The sequence below is a fragment of the Pipra filicauda genome, unplaced genomic scaffold (genome assembly GCF_003945595.2).
Source record: "Pipra filicauda isolate LSUMZ 115617 unplaced genomic scaffold, ASM394559v2 scaffold315_size853536_pilon, whole genome shotgun sequence".
NCBI classification, from domain to species: Eukaryota; Metazoa; Chordata; class Aves; order Passeriformes; family Pipridae; genus Pipra; species Pipra filicauda.
The window spans coordinates 164,893-183,455 of record NW_024104438.1 but is presented as its reverse complement, the minus strand read 5'-3'; the positions used below and the strand labels follow the sequence as shown (position 1 = coordinate 183,455).

The window sequence follows — 18,563 nt, the reverse complement described above, 5'->3', positions numbered from 1 at the left end:
AAATTGTTACTGAAATTGGCAATAAGAAACCCCTAAAACTTAATTTGTGAGCATTGGTGGTCAGACATTCTTTTGTTATCAGTGCTGGGCACACAGGAGGATTGCCCCTCTGATCATGTGTGACCCATTCTCGGCTCAGCATAGCTAATACTTACTTACAATTTTACATATTCAGCAAATGTCTTGCATATTCACTAATTCTCTTATAAAGGTCATACGTATGTTAAATAGTCCTAAGAAGTTCTTCAGAAGTCCTTATTTGGTTTCTAGGGGGTCTCCTGGTGGTCTCTTGGTAATCATTTGGAGCATGAACTTTACTTGAACTTGCCCGTTGAGCAGCGCATTTACAGCCGGTTGGTCACAGAGCGCCTTTGTTCAGTGTCTCTTATCCAAAAAGTGGATACTCACTGTACCACTACTACTACCACCACTACTTCAACTAAACCATAGAATCATAGAATCAGCCAGGTTGGAAAAGACCTCTGAGATCATCAAGTCCAACCCTTGATGCACTACCACGGTAGTTACTAGACCGTGGCACTGAGTGCCACATCCAGTCTCATCTTAAAAACCTCCAGGGACGGAGAATCCACCGCTTCGCTGGGCAGCTCATTCCAACGCCTGATTACCCTCTCTGTGAAGAATTTCTCCCTAATATCTAAACCTAAACCTCTCCATGCCCTCGTCTTGCTGATAGTTGCCTGGGAGAAGAGACCCACCCAGCTACAACCTCCTGTCAGGGAGTTGTAGAGAGTGATGAGGTCTCCCCTGAGCCTCCTCTTCTCCGGGCTGAACAGCCCCAGCTCCCTCAGCCTCTCCTCACAGCACTTGTGCTCCAGTCCCTTCACCAGCCTCGATGCTTTCCTCAGAAACTCGCTTATTTCGCAACCACCTCAACACAAACTTCCGACAGAAAATTACCGAGCGGCGGATAATTATTGCTCTTATTTTTACATTGCGATAGGCCGGTGGGGGGAAAAAAAATATCACAGAACAACGGGGGCTTATTGCTCTCAATACCAGCCGCTCAAAGAGATAAAACTCCACCTTCTCCCCGAATAAAACGCGACTTTTTTTTTTTGCTACGCCCTCGCCCCCTGCCCTTCCCTTCCCTCCCTCACGGCGACTACAGCCCCCAGAATGCGGCGCGGGGCCGCCCTTCCGCCGCCGGGGCGGGGCGGGCCGAGCCGGGGCCGCCGCCGCCGCCGCCTTTGCGGACGGGAGGGACGATGTCTCGCTGCAGCCCCGCCGCCCGCCTGCTCGGCCGCGTCCTCCGCCGTGAGTACCGGGACGGGCCCTCCCCGCCGCCCGGCACCGCTGTGGGCACGGGGGGCAGGGACAGGGACAGGGGCAGGGACAGGGGCTGGGCAAGGTCACGGCGGAGCGCGGCGCGGAGGGGCCGCGGCGGCAGCGGGGGTGTCCCCGGCGGGACCGGCGGTGTCCCCGGCGGTCGCAGCGCTGCTCCGGGCGCCGGCTTTGCCCTCCTCGGGGGGCTGGCACTGCTCTGGCGGGGCAGGGGCACGCCTGGCTGCGAGGAGGCTGGTTAATAAAATATACGGGAAGTTTTTTTTTTTTCCCCCGCGGAGGGTGGGCGCCCGCGGGGACGGGGAGCAAGGAAGGTTGTTCTTCTCCGCGTTGCGGCCCCGGAAAGAATAAAAAGGTCAAGGGCCAGAGGAAGCTGGTAGAGGTGGGTGGTGGGTTGGGCGAGAGGCCGCTTGAGGCCCCTGAGTTACCCTGTGGTTTCAGCACGAGGCGGTGAAGTTGTTTTTGTGTATTGGCCTCTTTTTGTGGAGAGCACGAGCAGTCCGACACTAATACTTCGGCTTGAAACGTTTGCTAAGTGTTGTGGAGAGCACGAGCGGTCCGAGACTAGTACTTCACCCTGAAACATTTAATATGTGTTGTTCTGAACATCATAATAAAACAATAAAGTACTTCCTTTTTTTCTTTTTATTCCTTTTTTTTTTTTTTCTCCGTGCTTATTTTGCTCAGTTAAAGCTACGTTCTCTATTGAAGAGGAGACTTTGCAAGGGCTTGTAGTACACAGGAGGGGGGATGGCTTTAAACTGAAATAAAAGTAAGTTTAGATTAGCTTTGGGAAGAAATTATTGACTGTAAGAGTGATGAGAGCTTGGCACAGGTTGTGGATGTCCCATCCCTGGAAGTGTCCAAGGCCAGGTTGGACAGGGCTTGGGGCAACCTGGTCTAGTGGAAAGTGTCCCTGCACATGGCAGGGGGTTGGAACTGGGTGGTCTTGATGGTCCCTTCCAACCCAAACCATTCTGTGATTCCGTGAAATTAGTGTGGGTCACAAGAGCAGTTTCTTGGTATCTGAACTGAGGAAATAGTGCATTAATTTGGCTCTTGCAGCTGAAAATGAATGGACAAAGTTAAATCTACCTCATTTCACTCCACACAAAGTGTTTTTGTCTCAGTGGCATGGTGACTTGCAGGTCAGGGTCTGGCAACAGGATCTCACAGCCATAATCTGGTGTGAGTAGTTCCTGTGGCACACCTGCCGTCCAGCTGGGTATCCAATTCCTGCCTCTTGTTCTCCGTGAACAGGAACAGAAAACTATTTTCTTACTATACAGTTAATTTCTGCCACTTTAGCTTTTGAATTGGCTCCCCTGAGCCTGATGACAATTGGTTCTGATGGAGGGGAACAGATGGGAATGTAGCACCTTCCAATTTATTTTAATTTATACTCCCAGCAAAGCTACTCTTGGGTGCAGTTTTACGTGTTAAAACTCCACATTGTTCCCTTTACAAATAGCAGTAAGAGATTCAGGGAATGGTTCTTAAAATTATTTTGAGGAGTAGAGGAAAAGAAGAGATCTAAGTGGCTCAAGAAATGTCTTTTTGCAGCTGTTCATGAAATCTTTTATAGAAACTCATGCAAGATGACGTAGTCCTTCATTGGAAGCCTTTGCTTGGTTTGATAGTCTTTACAAAATGTTAAAAAACTGCTGAAACCTTAAATTTGGACTTTGTACATACATTTTCACTAACAAATAATTACCATCTGTTTCTCTTAGTGATTTAAAACCATGAGTTTCTGGTGTTGCTCTGTTGCAAAAGAGATGCAAACTCTTATTTTTGTTGGTGCGTTGCTGAGGGAAACGTGCAGGGTGTGTATCCTTAAGGTTTGGATCAGGAAGTTGCAAAAAGAGGGTATAAAATATGTCAGTGAATGGCAAGTGCTGCTCAGAGGTCAGTTCAGAGCACTGGTTGTATGTGGAGGGAGTCAGGAGAAACCTGTGCTGGTCTGTACCACACTTAGAAGAGTCTTTGTAGGCACCTGAACGGACTGGGGAGTCAGGATTAGGGATTTCATGTCCTGGGCCTGTTAGAAGGCTCTGGAGAGCTCTTAGATTAAAAGATTACAGTAATTATGTGAGTAACCCTGGCAAAGGATTGCTGCAGAAATAACAGCCCAAACTGAGGAATTCCTGAATTGTTTTTATGTCAACAGTGTGGAGAGAGGAAAGCTCACAAAGCTTTTCCTGCACGCGTTCTCAGTGGAGTGTGCCTTGGAGTGGGGAAAAGCAGCTTGTTGGCGTTAAAGAAATAGATAATTTGTGCTGAGAAGGAACTTTTGGGTTAGGAAAGAAAGATGTGTTGAAAGGGCTGAAATTTTTCTGCATGTCATTTCCCATTAGTCCTAGTTTTGTTTTGATGTGGTAGGTGTAGCACAGTCATTGCATCTGCCCTTTACAGCCTGATTCATTGACTTAATTCCTCAACTCCTATTTCGTGTTCACAGATTGGGGTTGCCATAATTAATAGGAATTTGGCAAGGGAAGGGTGAGAGAAGAGTGGCTCGGGACTGATATCTAGAAATGCTCTGAGAGCATAATCCTCTTAAACAAAGGAGCAAGATATTTTGAACAATCCCTCAAGAGCATGAAAACTTCTTTGTCAATAAGGATCATCTTCTGCTAATGTAACTGATAACCTCAAGGGTGAATTCTGGAGGTGGGTTTATGCTCTTCTGTGCTGGCAGAAGCTCCCCAGAACTGCTCTGTCCTCCTCAGGCCTTGCATTTGTAGGCAGACGAAAGAGAAGGAAGGTGGTCATAAAAGTGCAAATTAAACGTGTCCAAAATATCAAAAGGATTTCTCAGAAACAAGCTGAATGTCCATAACTAATTGAAGATAAAGAGAGGGGTGGGATGTGTGTGTGTAAAAAAGGACTTCTTAGCATTTTAAGTAGCACTCCTTGTACCTCAGTCCTTCCCTGAGTTTCCCCTGTGGTGATCTCCATTTCCTCCATTTCACTGGAGCCCATATGATTTCTAAGGCTTTCTTCTTTCCTTGCTTATGTAATAGAAGAGGAATGTCTTCCTTCATCCCTGAGTTCTGTGGCTTCTTCAAAGAGTAATAGAGGAAGAATTTCACTTATAACTTTTCAGTCTTCTGGCAATGTGGGTATGAGCTTAGGTCCCTGTAGAATCTGCTGTTTCATCTTGCTTTTATACTGTGCTCGCTTTATGAACACCCTCAGATGTTACCTCACCTTCCAAATTCCATTTTTTTTTTGATCTGGATTAAATGGGGGTAAAGAAGGGGGCACTTTGGCTGGATTCCTGTCCATAGGAAATCTTACAAGAGTCCTGAAAATAACAAGTTTTCCACTTTGTATAGTTTGAGTGAGGAAGAGATTTAGCCCTTAGTATCTGTGCTGCCACCTGGCTTGCACAACCCAAATAAGTTGTGGGCTGGACTAGATGACCTTTAAAGGTCCCTTCCAATGCAAACTATTCCATGATTCTATGAAATGTAGCTCGGGTTGCATTGTTTTAAATGAAATTTTTGCCTGTGAGATGTTGCTGCTCAAGGAGTGCCTGAAAGCTCAGTGTGAACACCAGTGTGCTTTAAAATACCATGTAAATGGGTCAGTTTTCTTTTTAATGTGCAAATTCATGATTGGACTTCATGATAAATAACAGGGTATTTTTCAAAAAGATTTGTTCATTGTAATTCACAAGTGAGCTTAAAGCCCTGCTGGAGCCCATGGATAATGAGGTTTTTTTCCTGAGATAAATGTAGGTGGATTTTTCTGTTTCTTGAACTGCAGTGAGTTCTGGGCTTGGCTGGGGCCTTGTTTCTGGACATGCCAGAGTAACTATCAGCACAGTGTGTGTGTTGGAGTAACTGTCCGTAGTTTTTAGTAAGTTTTCTTTACTGTAAAACAATTGATGTTCCATATACAGGCTTTTTGCTAAATTTAGATCTTGCTTTACATCTCCTCTGAGACAGTTGGGGTTTGGTATTTGAGCACTTTTCATAACTGCTTGGTTATCCTGTACAATGGGCCAAAGTAGGCTCTTGCCACAGTACGTCTCAGTTTTTAGCTATCTAGAAGTTAAAGGACTGGAAAGCCAAAATAAATGCATCTTGTTATTTGTATAACTTTATTTTTAAACAGAACAGAGGTGTGGCAGAAATGAAAGGGTTGCCTGGGAAAGATTGTCCAGTCTCTTGTTTTATTTTTAATACTCTTTGCTAAAGGCCCATTGCAGGCCTTCGTTCAACATGGTAATTTTATCTTAGAACTCTGATTTGACAAAGCACAACATTTCCCCTGTGCTTTGGTAAGATTTGGATTTGATAAGAGTTGTCCTTGTGCTCCAGGACTTCATCTGGAGCCTTCACCTTTGCAGCTTGGCCTGTAATTTAGGCTTGTGCATTAAAATAGCATCACCAATGGGTTTGACTCTTGCTGGTTCACAGCTGAAGAGCAAATTTTTTTTTTCATTTTTTTTTCCGTCCTCCAGACTTCATGAAGCAACATGCATTTAGAGTCAAGCACCCAAATTTGTACTAGTAAAAGCAATTGTCTAAAAGGATTTGGAAGTTGGGAGGCAGGTCCTGGGTGGAAGTTGAGACTTGGATTCTATTTCTGACTCCTACCTGCTGTGAACTGAGGCATGCCATTCCCACTTTCCACCTGTTTCCTTCTCATCTTGTATCTGTCTTAATTATGTAAATTGCCGGCTGCTTGCACCCAGGACTTGCTGTTTGTGCCACATGGAGCAGAGCCTCATCCTGACCCATGCCCCTGCTGCTCCTGCTGTGCTGATAACCGAGGCAAATGTTTCTGCTGCAGGCAGGGCCAGGAACACAAGTAAAAGACTGTATCATCCCACTTTAAAACCCTCAGTAACTCAGACTCATCGATCCTGGAAACTGCAAGGTGATTTTTAGTTTTTTTTTTTCCTTAAATTTCTTAAAAAATGTATTGCTCCCTGGCCATGGGCCCATGCTAAGCTGCCTCTCTCTAGAGACAGCAGACAGCTCAAGCCTATAGCCAGGCTTTTTGGAACCAGCTGTATTTTCTCTGAAGCAGGGCCATACAGTAATGTAAGAAGCACATAGGGTTTTCAGCAGTAAATCCACACAAAGCTTAAATTTTAAGCTGCCTTTTAGATATCAGTGCTTAGATTTTTTTTTTTTGATAGCTTGAAAAATGCTCAAAAGCTTTTTATCCTTGAAAAATATATTTATACAGTGTTCTGAAGAGTGGGAATTGACAAACTTAAGCTTTCAAAAACAGTTTTGTGCAAGGTTATAAATATCTGAAAATAGATCTGGAATGGACAGCTGAACTGAGAGTGTAGAATTGCTTTAAGGTATAGAGAAATGAGTGACTATTTGTGAGTTTGTCAACAACAAAGAGGGTGTGGAGTCTCCCTCAGTGGAGATATGCAGGAACCATCTGGATACGATCCTGTGCAATATGCTCTTGGATGACCCTGCTTGAGCAGGGAGGTTGGACCAGATGCCCTACTGTGTTCCCTTCCAACCTGACCCATTCTGTGATTTTTATTTTTATTTTTTCAAAGTACTGAAGTTGCTGAGTGACAAATGTGTGGCTAGCAAGCATCCCTCTCTTATTTTGCAGGTGGATTTGTCAGTGATGCAGCACAGACTCTATAAAACTTAGATTTGAATCAGTTTAGTGTTGCCTGTTTACTCTTTCCCCTTGCAGGCCCATTTCCAAACATTCGCTCCCATGCTCCCGGAAGCCCAGACTGTTCTCCCCAAGGCATTGCTGGTGGTGATGACTGTAACAGCTTCTTCTCAAGGGAGATCATCCTTTGCTGCTCTCAGGGTTGGGTTTTACCCAGTCACACCTGCTGCCAATGAGGGATTGCCTGAATGGCTGGGATCAGGCAGACTGATTCCCTGCTCTCCTGACCAGCATTCCAGCTGTTTCTGTGCCTCTTTTGCCTCTCCTTTGCTGGAGGCAGGCTGCTGTTTGCCAGCTGTGTGTTTGAGTGAGTTTTTGTTGCAGTGCAGGTGCAGGGCTTTGCAGCCTTGTCTAGGGAGGCCAAGTCCTTGACTAAGGATGAGGATCATCCTGTGCTGTCTTCTGCCTGCATCTTAACCCTGCTCGTTAAATCTCAGCCTCAGGCATATTTACATAGAGTCATAGAATGGTTTGGGTTGGAAGAGACCTTGAAGATGGTCTAATTCACAGCCACTTGCCATGGGCAGGGACACCTTCCACTAGATCAGGTTGCTCCAAGCCCCATCTAACCTGGCCTTGAACACTTCCAGGGATGGGGCATCCACAACTTCCCTGGGCAACCTGTGCCAGGGCCTCATCACCGTCAGTAAAGATTTTTTTCTTAATATCTAATCTAAAACTACTCTCAATTTGAACCCATTCTCCTTTGTCCTATCACTATATACCCTTGTAAATAGTCTTGTCCCATCTTTCCTGTAAGTTTCTTTCAGGTACTGGAAGGCCACAGTTAGGTCACCCCAAAGCCTTCTCTTTTCCAGGCTGAATAATCCCAATTCTCTCAGCCTTTTTGCATAGCAGAGTTGCTCCGTCCCTCTGATCAACTTGGTTCCTCCTGTGCTGGGACCCCAGAGCTGGAGGCAGCACTGCAGGTGGAGTCTCACCTGAGCAGGACAGAGGGACAGAATCACCTCCCTCATCCTGCTGCCCACAGTGCTTTGGATGCAGCCCAGGATATGGTTGGCTTTTGTATGGCTTTTTATATGGATTTGGTGTGGACTTTGTCCATTACTGCTTTGTATTTCCTGGCATAACAAATTCTGCAACAGTATTTGTGCATAATGTTGTGATTTAGGTTAAAACCCTGCAGGTCACCTAAAGTGCACCTTCACGACTTTCCTTATGAGTTTACTGCATGCAAGTCTGTACCTTTCTCTGCTGAGCTTTGCTTCATCTCCATCTGAAGTTGAGGATCTGCTGCAGATCCTTAGAGAATGGCAGGAGTGGTTGGAGTTAAGTCCCGGATTTGCCAGCACTTTCTAAGAACAGAGTGAGGACTTTAGATTTAGCAATAGCGCTGATGTCTGTGGACTGGTTCTGGTATGGTTTGGTTTCTCATCTCACTTTTTTTTGGATAGAAGTAAAGCATAAAAGCAGTGTAGCACTAAAATTTAGTTGGCAAAAGTACTTGTGGAAGAGTCCCGTGTAGTTCTGTCATAGAAATGAGTATGTACATAGATCTTAAATTTTCTGCACTTTTTTACCACGCCATATAAATTGTTATAATGCATTTTAGTAAATTCCGTGCATTAACAGTTTCTGTTGAAAAATACCTTTTTCCTTTTTTTTTCCCACTGAATAGTTTTTATTTCCTTCCTAAAAATAGAAAATAAATATCCTTTCCTTGTTCAGACATGCCTGAATAAGTATATGGGGCAGTCCAGGGATCATGATTCAGAATCTCTTACTTTGATTTCAACTTCACTTTTTACTTCCTCAGATCTTTGTTGGTAAAGCTTTAAAAGAGGTGAAGGGTTTTATAGTAACGTGCTGTTGTTGGTTTCTGCATTAGGATTGTGCCTTCCTGGGTTCACTCTATGCATAAAATAAAGTTTTTATGTAAAAGACTTACAGGGAGTAAATTGACTCTGATCCCCTCAAAACTCTGGTGTTTGAAAAAGCAATGGCAATAAATGTGTGCATCTTTTTTATACCAGAAGACCTCTCCTTCCTCCTCATCTCAAGCTTTCTTGGAGGGTAAAATTCTGCGCATTTCTTTTTTAATCGTTTGATGTCAACATATCTTTTCCTTCAGCACAGCTGCCATCATTCTCCTGAGCTTTTTGATATCAGCACACGCTGTGCTCTTTTTCTGCAATTGTGTTGTTTTCTTTTGTCAGTATCAGAGTTGTGAGAACTGAATTGAAAATCATTCTAGGGGAATATCTGGAGAGCTGTGTTTCCTCACAAGCCCGAGTGCATGTCCAGCAGCGATGTCTAGGTGCCTGTAGCCAGGAATCTGTTGGAGGAAAATCTCTTGCTGTACTGTCTTGCTTGGCATTAGGTTTTACCTGGGCTGAGGTGCCCTTGAGCTCTTCAATTATCTCTCCTTGTCTAGTCTGGACTGTGCTCTGTTCACAGGAGGTGTAACATAGTACTTGTGTCATGCCTCTGGATATTGGGATTTTAGTTCTACTTTGCCACTTCGCAGAATTTCTGAGAGGATGGAGACATGTTCATTTGCAAATGAAAATAGTGGTTAAGAAGTTGTTTCTGTCTGTCACTTGTCATGAGGAATCCTGATATTAAGTGCTTGATATGAGAAATACTCTCTTGATTTCTAGTAAACTGAGTAATCACACGATAGGGTGAACTGCACGTGTTTAATATCTTAGAATGACAAGCACTGAATGCAGCTTCAGAGCAGAAAACATAGCTGCTCATGGTCTTCTGATACAAGCACTAATCGATATGCACTTACTTGATAGGACATTTTTTGACTCAGAGTCTGACAGAACAGTGGATTAATGGTTTGTTCTCTCTTCTGTTTTTTTTTTCTCTAGTTCAACAGAATGGAGTCCGACACTGCTCCTACACGGCATCTAGGAAAAATCTGTATGTTAACAAAAACACAAAGGTTATCTGTCAGGGTTTTACAGGCAAACAGGTATGCTTATGAGCTATTTCTTTTATCACCTTTTCAGTTCAGAAATTTAATTGCCTGAAAAACTTAATAATGTATGAAAGGGATTATACACTGGATTTGTCTGTCTCAGTAGGAAGCTGAACTTCCTTCACCATCAGGAAGGTCCTTCAGCACTGTGGTTTCCTTTTTTTTGGCCAAATACTTGTGCACAAGCTTGAAACTTGATTTTGAGTCATCTTTATTGTAGTACTTTTCATTTTTGTTCTTCATTTTGATCTTAAGACTTTATATTGTATACAGCTGAAAGGGTTTCTTTGTAAAAGGAGATTTGCAAAAAAACCCTGTAAAAACCTTACAATTTTAGAAGTGCCTCTTTCACAAATGCATTTGAGTATCAATACCTATGAATTAAATTTCTGATTTTATTTCAGGATATTTAATAATTTTCTCAGATTCACTCTCTTACACATTTGCAAGGGGAGAAGGCTGCTTTTGTAAAACTATCAGCTAGTCATGGATGAGAATGCTAATTTCTATTTTACTATAGTGTTTGTCATCTGCCAGACTTGATGTGGACAATAAAACGTGGCTGGTGTGTCTGCAGGTGTATTAGCAACACACAGCAAAATATCCTTTAGCATGCGACTGCAGTGCTCTGATATAAAAGGAAAAGCAGAGCATATGAGCATGGGCTGAACTCATTTAAAAACATGTCAATGCACTCTTCAAAATACCTGATTGTATACATGTAGTGAAAACTTCCCTTCTCATTGTAGATTTAAGTGCCATAAATTACCTTCAGAATTACAGATAGCATCAGAATTTTTGGTTAATTTTATTTGCTATTACATACCTTTTAACTTCACTTATTTTCCCTCTCATAGGGCACCTTTCACAGCCAGCAGGCGTTGGACTATGGCACCAATCTAGTTGGAGGAATTTCTCCAGGGAAAGGGGGAAAAACTCATCTAGGTCTGCCTGTGTTTAATTCTGTGAAGGAGGTAATTTGCAGCGGTGACTGGAGGGCACACAATTTAATGCTGCTGAAGGGCTCCTTATTTCATTGCTCACGCTGAAGAGACAAATATTTGAGCTGTGGATGTCACTGGGCAAGGAGTGAAATAGAAGCCTTGTGAAAGAGGGAGCATTCAATGTGGTCAAGTACAAGTTTGGCTTCCACTGTGAAGTTCACAGAGTCTGGATACACTTGCTTTATGCATGCAACTAGATTCTGATTGATTCTGGTGTGTATGATGAATTTTTAGAAAACTATTTTCTAAGAGTATTTATGATGGTGATCCTGGGGCAGATCCTTTCCAGACAGTGGTTAGTTCTCAGTTCCCTACTTGCACTCTGTGTCCCATCTTCAGGGAATTTAACTCTTGCTTTGATCATAGTCAATTAATACATATCCATTTACTTAATTTATGCCTGAGAATGGATGTATTTTAAATGATTTGTTGTCAGATGTTGTCTCCAGCCCCACTAATTATGTGATGTATTTTTTGTTGTGTCCTCTGTAGGCCAAAGAGCAAACGGGTGCCTCTGCCACTGTGATATATGTCCCTCCCCCGTTTGCTGCTGCTGCCATCAATGAGGCAATCGATGCAGAGATGCCCTTGGTCGTGTGCATCACTGAAGGGATCCCCCAGCAGGACATGGTGCGGGTCAAACACAGGCTGGTCAGGCAGGGCAAGACCCGGCTGGTGGGCCCAAACTGCCCTGGAGTCATCAATGTAAGTGGTTTCTGGGTTTGGCCCGAGGCTGGACCGTACTTAGTGGTGGTTTGAATGTTCCATCTGACTTCTCCCACTCTTTCCTTAGCCTGGAGAATGTAAAATTGGTATCATGCCTGGTCACATTCACAAGAAGGGAAGAATCGGTGAGTTTTTGAATATTTATGCGTCATCTAGAACTTAATTTATTGCTCTGGTGTTCTGCCTCATGAGGCTGGGCACATCCTGTCCCACAGACAGTTAGTACAGCTTGTCTGCCCTCGCTTTGTAAGTGAATTTTGGCATTATCAATCCTGAAGGCCAAAATCAAGAAGTCTTTCATAACAGGACTGGGTGCTCATGGTAGAGGTAAAGCAATTGGAAGTTGCCTTAGTGTGATGGCCTTGGTGTCTCCAAAGGAGAGTCTTAAGGAAACTTCCATTTATCATGGAATTTGAGAGGACTAAGCTCCTCAATGCTATTCCTTCCAATAGCTTGGCTCCTTAGGACCTATTGTGAGCTCAGTATTACAGCAAAGAGAAGAGATTACAGGCAAGTTTTTAATGTGACAATTTAGACAACTATTGAAACATGACAAGGGGAAGTGACAAATATACCCAGTTCTCAGGCAGTGTAGTTAAGGGCAGGAAGGCAGTGACTTGTTCATGTTAGTTACACACACTGTGTATAATCACACACCCTGTTGCATGCAAATCTTTTGTCCTGACTTTTGTTGACTCATTGTGGCTAGAAATAACTTGATTTTTTTAAAAAATAATGCAGTTCAGGAGCTATAGAGAAAATTCCTCCAAAATATAAATTTCTTCTTAAATAGAGCTTCATAAACACTGTTGTAGACAGTATATGCTGTATGTTTCTTGTCAGCAAGGTAACTGGTTTAACTTGATCACTTTGCAACATTACTTCTATTTTTGATGAAAACTGTATTTTTTGTGGGAAAACCTGTTCAATGCTGTTGAACTAAAGGGACTCAGTGCAGTTTTTCTAGCATGAGAAACTATCTTTTCCTCTTAACCACTTCTGACTTGAGAATATACTGCACCTAGGGAATGCTGGAAGATGTGTTAACACTCGTGTTACACCTCCAGCTTTCAAAAGTGCCTGTAAACCTGGAATTGAAAAACCAGATGGCTGCAATTACGCCCTTTGTAGAAACCATTGAGACATTGCTCTATGACTGTAAAAAGCAACATCAACCAATGTTGCCCTGAGCTCCCTTCTGAGTCAAGGTTCTCTTCAGATTTTCTAAATACCTACAAGAAATGTCCTGTAGTCACAAGTTATTACAATCTGAATGCAAGGCACGTCAAGTGCAAAAGAATATTTTAAATCCTGAACCCAGTAGCTCTGACATTGCTGGAAATGTTTTCGATGGTTTTCCGAGGATCAAGGAATAAAAATGGAGCTGTACCATCCTCCCAGCTTCGTCTAACACTGTGATGACCTTTGGTGATGTGCTCCCCAGCTTTCTATTACTGTGAGGCATCCAGGAATCATCTGAATATACTGCTATAAAAATAGCCACAGTCTTTGGACTCTTATCTGTAGCTTCTCTGGAGCAATCTGATCTTAATGGCAAACATAGCAAGAAAAAGCCTTTGCTAGTACACATCTCAGCTGTCCAACAGTATAAATAGTTGATAAAACTAAGGCTGTTAGTCTAGTGGTGTATTTTCTCCTTTGTTCATGCAATATACTTGTGATATTCCTTGCTAGATGGCTTGAAGTAGACGGAAGATTATGTCTGTTTTTCCTAGAAACCTTTCCTTTTGTACCAATCAGTGGAAGTCTTGGAAAAATGAAGAAAAAGCCATGCAAATATTTTGCCCCTGATCTGGGCTCTGTGTTACCTTCCACTCTGAATTTAAAACTGGGGTTGTGGTTTCTTGTAATGTTGTCACATAAATGCCGAGTGAGTTTTGTAGAGCAGCAACAAATAAACTTAATAGTGATAACCTACATTTGTGCAGCGTATTTCTGTTCTGGAGGATCTCTCCTGTGCCTGGCCTTACTGGGGCTGTGATTAATACAGAATTCTTTTGTTGGCTACTGAGCTGCGGCTTTGCCTCAAGTTTAGTGCATCAGCTACTTGCATGCAAGATAAGAACTATATTCTTCTATTTTGTTTTCAGTTTTCTTTCCTGGTAAGGCTGTAGCATGATGAATTCTGTCTCAGCCAGTGTTATTGAATTCCTGGGCAGGTTTAGTCTGTTGACAATTAAGTGTTAAAAAGTGACAACCAAGAAACAGTGCAGATAGAATCTTACGGAGAGTTTTCACGTTTTGGCAAGGACAGATGGAAAAACTGGCATCTGGTGTTGTTTATTAAGGTGATTGTCATGAATATAAGTGCAGCTGCCTCTAGTCATGTGCTTAACTCTGTTAATATTAAGTTTATCTTCTTTTCTTTCCTAAAGGTATTGTGTCAAGATCTGGAACCTTGACATATGAGGCTGTTCATCAGACAACGCAAGTTGGATTGGGGCAGTCTTTCTGTGTTGGTAGGTTTCCTTGGAAACAGCCTACTGGACCAAGACTAATCTGGTTTTAATTTACAGGATAAATCCAGAGTAATTCCTTTACCCAAGTGTAGAAGTTGCTGAATGGCAGTCGTGTTGAGAAATGAGATCCCTATATGCTGTGAAGAGTATAGCCCTTCTCTCTTATTGTTTCCATATCAGGTTAATAAAACCCTAAAAACCAGCTTTGAACAGAGAAGTGCCAGCAAATATGATGTCAATTTGGAAACAGATTTTCCCAAGAAGTTTAATATTATAAGGGGATAGGCATTTAGTTGGGTGTTAAGTAAATTCAGTTTTCTTACAGCAAAATTCTAGAGCTGAGGTCTCAGTCCTTCTGTGCCCATAATATTTTGTTTACAGTGTGAAAGGTGAACGTTCAGATATCAAAGCTTTCTGTAAATTGTGGGGGAGGTATTTGGAGCAGGAATTTGACACACTCAGACTTGGCAAGAGCCTTCAGAGCTGCCTGTCTCATGAGCCTTTGGGAATACTCCTCATGCTGAAATTTACTTTGCAACTTTTATCATAAATGCAATATCATTATCTTGAGTAAGTCTTTTTCGTGTGGTTTTAATTTTTTTTCAGGGATTGGAGGTGATCCCTTCAATGGAACTAATTTTATTGACTGCCTTGATGTCTTCTTGAAGGATCCTCATACCGAGGGGATTATATTGATTGGGGAAATTGGAGGAAATGCTGAAGAAGATGCAGCAGCATTTTTGAAAGAACATAATTCTGTAAGTCTTAAACATGTTGCTTCCAGACACCTTTGTAGTTATCCAACTTCTTTTGCCACTTCAAGGAAAACTCAGTTCAATTTCTAATGTCTGCTTACAAAAACAGTACTACAAAACAGTATTACTTTTATTAAAGAGAAAGAGGTGAAATTAGGAGCTTTGTCCAGATTAAATGTAACGGTTGGACTTGATCTTAGAGGTCTTTCCAACCTTAATGATTCTGTGAACTGGAGAGCAGTGTCAGCTTAGATTTTTATTCCTGTAACAATGCTTGTAGTGAATTTTTATTTTTAATTTTTTTTTTTTGTAGTATATATGGCTCTGTAGAGAGATTTACAGTTTCTCTTTGCTTCTGCTTTATGATGGTTAGCAGGAGAGAAAGTATTCCACACTCTTTAAGCCTTTTTGTTCGTGTCGTCTGAAGTTTCCGGCTGTTTAATGTCTTTGCCTGGCTGGTTGATATTTAAATACAAAATAGAAAATAAAAAGTCTGCCATCTGGAATTGCTTTTCCTCTCACCCTCCCCCCTGTAACTGGGTATCTTTTGTTTCTTCCCAGGGCCCAAATGCCAAGCCAGTGGTGTCGTTCATCGCCGGCCTGACGGCGCCTCCGGGCAGGCGGATGGGCCACGCTGGAGCAATCATTGCTGGGGGAAAAGGGGGAGCTAAGGAGAAGATTGCAGCCCTTCAGAGTGCAGGTGTTGTGGTCAGCATGTCCCCTGCTCAGCTGGGCAGCACCATCTACAAGGTGTGTCTCTAGAAATTGGTACATGTGGCCATCCAGAGCAAGAAGCCACTTCTCAGGGAATACAAGTTGGGAGTGCATCTCTTATCCAGATACTCTGTTGCTCTGGACTTGGTTAAATATAAGAGCTCTCTTGACTGAACAAGCTGAAATTACTACTTAAAAGATATGTGCATACAGTTTTATGTGATACTGTTTTATAGAAAAGTAAACATTTTGCTTTCAAGTGCAGCAACTTGTCGAAATTGTTTTCTGGATGCAAAAAACCCAAATTAATTTAAAACAGAACATTCTCTGTAAGTAGGGTGTTTGAGGAAGGAGAACCTTGGCATATAAGTCTGTTTTAAGTACTAATTCAGAGTTATGGTTGAATGTATACAGCTGAAAAACTGAGGTATGGAACGGGATTATTTGCATTTTCCTTAGTTGATATCTAAAATAAGGGGTTGCTTCACAGCTAGAGGAAATGCATAATTCAGCTGTTTTAGGTATTTTTTGTTTCCTGTGGTGACTGTATAGTACAGCATCTCCACAGGGTGCTGTGGGATTCTTCTCTTCTTCTGTTGTATATTTTCTTTACTAAAATGAAAATCTTTATTTTGTTTCTTCTCTCGCTTGAGTCCTTTGCTGTAAGGATTCTACTGCAGCTATTACACAGCACTAGGGTTTTTCAAGCCCATTATGTTATGCCTGGGAGCAAATGGTTCCTTGACAATATTGCAGTCTGAGAGCATGCCCTGACTGCAGTCTGGCACTTTCCATAACTGTTTTGCTAATGTGAGGTGGGAGAATGCTTATTCTCCTTTCCCCTAGCTTGCACACTTTATGCATTTTATATTTTAATGTTTAATTCCAGTTTCTAATTCTTAAAATAAGTTTTGCTAAGATAAACACAAAGTAATTTAAAATAAAACAGTAATAGAAGCATTTTCTTTTTTCTCCCACTGGTAACATCTGTGTGCTATTTGCAGGAGTTCGAGAAAAGGAAATTGCTGTAAGAGAAGACACTTTGGAATACAGTCTCCAAAACACCAGTGCAGCACCTGGCCTGTGCTTACCTTTTGTCTGCTAATCTTCAGTTGCCCAAATGACTGATGCCCAAATGACTTGGAAGCCATAAACCTCCTGGCTAAACCTGTTTTGATGTCTCCCTTGTTTCAGACGTTATCACCTCGTTGTAAATCACAGCAAATTAATAAATCTACTACTAAATCTGACCCATCTTTTGAATTCCTGAAGCAGAGCTATTTTCTTCAGTCATCATAAAAAAAATCCTTTGTAACTTAAGCACTGCCCATTTTTAAGGTAAAGTTGCCTGTAGAGATGCTTTTAAGGATCAAGGCACTGACTTTATGCACATACCACACTTTGCTTTGTTTTTAACGACTCCAGTCCCACTTGTTTGTTGCTGGCAAGTATGTTTGAACAACAGGCCAAAGTTTCCGTCCATTAAACCAAAGCTGCTGGATCTGAAGGGATTGCTTGTTGATCCACGTAGCTGGATATGCCTGAGGTCCAGACTTTCTCTTCAAGGCTGACTAGCCATGCACAGTGCAGTTCTCTACTGGCAAGGAATTCTGTTGTTTGTGTATAGAGATGGAATTGTTATTCACAAAAATTAATCTAATTTCACATGCAAAATATATATTCAAAATTGTCTGTATCTATGAAGATGGTTTGGTCTTTAGCTTACATTACCTTAATTGCCACTTTATCTTAACTAGAATTGCATTGCTAGTGTTCTGAAATTCTAATAACAATGCGACACAGAGGAGGAGAATTATTATTCTCTAAAAAAAAGAACATAATAAGGTAACTTACTTGTTAACCACTCCCAGCACTGTAATGGAAAGCCCTTTTTTTTTACTGTGGAAGTAGCCCAATATTGTGCCTATAAATAAGTGTTATAGGTTTTATCAAGGTGGACTAAATCCCAGATTGCTTTATATAGAGGACTGAAAGTTCATGTAACCTGGCACTTGTCTAGAGCTAACCTTGTGTTCCATAAAGGTGCTGTTACGAAAACTCGTGTTGTTATTTATTTAAAACTGTTCTTAGTTTTCTTACTCCAATCCCTGTGGAATTTCTCTTCCTAAAGCAAGCAGTAGGCAGATGTCTCAATGCTGACATTTACAGCTCCTAGAGCTGAGCCCTGATGAAATGCATAAAAGGACAGGTCATATCTGTGCTGCACTGAATGTCTATTAATGCACTTTATGTATGGTCAGGCATCAGTCAGGTGATCCAGGCCTTGGGACAGAGACCAGGTGCTGTATTGTTCACCTTGGAGTGATTTACTCAGATGAACTTGACAGCCAGCCACTGGATGGCTGAAAGCAGGACTGGGCAGTAAATCATTTGATAAAGTCTATGGCAACAGATAAGGGTTTTTCACTAGATCTGCTCGGTTTTCTGGTGGCGCCTGATTAAATCTGGAGCAAAAAGACCAGAAGGTGCCCTTTAACTAGAGAAATATATGTGCTAAAATGTCTCAGTCTGTGCAAGAGGGCAATTCCTCAGCAGTGAGTGTCAGGGTATTGCAGCCAGTCTTCTTATAAGCCTGATAATCAAAGTAGCTCATCGAGGTGCTGTGCTGCTCCACAGCACAATCTTTGGGAGGGGTGGTGCTTCCTGATGAACTGCCCGAATTTCATCCTCGTCCCCACTATCACAACAGATGATCTTCCAGGACAGCTGAGGTGTAGTAAGTTTCCTGCTTGGGGTTGCTCCATGGAAGCCCTTCCAGAGGCACCAGGTATTTTAGAAGACAGCCATAAACTGCGATGATTTCTGCACCCTGAGAAAGCATTTCCTTGTATCTTGAAACTTGAGGATGAGTTTAAAAATTCACCCTTGATGCCAAGGTTTGCAGCAGTGTCTGGTGCTGCACCTTAGCAGCTGCCTGGATCTGCTCCAGCCTGTGGAA

The 18,563-nt window shown here is 42.3% G+C and overlaps 1 protein-coding gene across 1 annotated transcript; it reads left to right on the top strand.

The window, feature by feature from the left end:
* Positions 1-1,169: 1,169 nt before the first annotated feature.
* Positions 1,170-17,662, top strand: SUCLG1 (succinate-CoA ligase GDP/ADP-forming subunit alpha). Its single transcript, XM_027722823.2, has 9 exons — positions 1,170-1,278; positions 9,816-9,919; positions 10,783-10,899; positions 11,422-11,634; positions 11,723-11,780; positions 14,052-14,135; positions 14,742-14,893; positions 15,452-15,640; positions 16,609-17,662. The coding sequence occupies exons 1-9, from the start codon at positions 1,230-1,232 to the stop codon at positions 16,633-16,635; spliced, it is 993 nt and encodes a 330-aa protein (XP_027578624.1). The 5' UTR covers positions 1,170-1,229; the 3' UTR covers positions 16,636-17,662.
* The last annotated feature ends 901 nt before the right edge of the window (positions 17,663-18,563 follow it).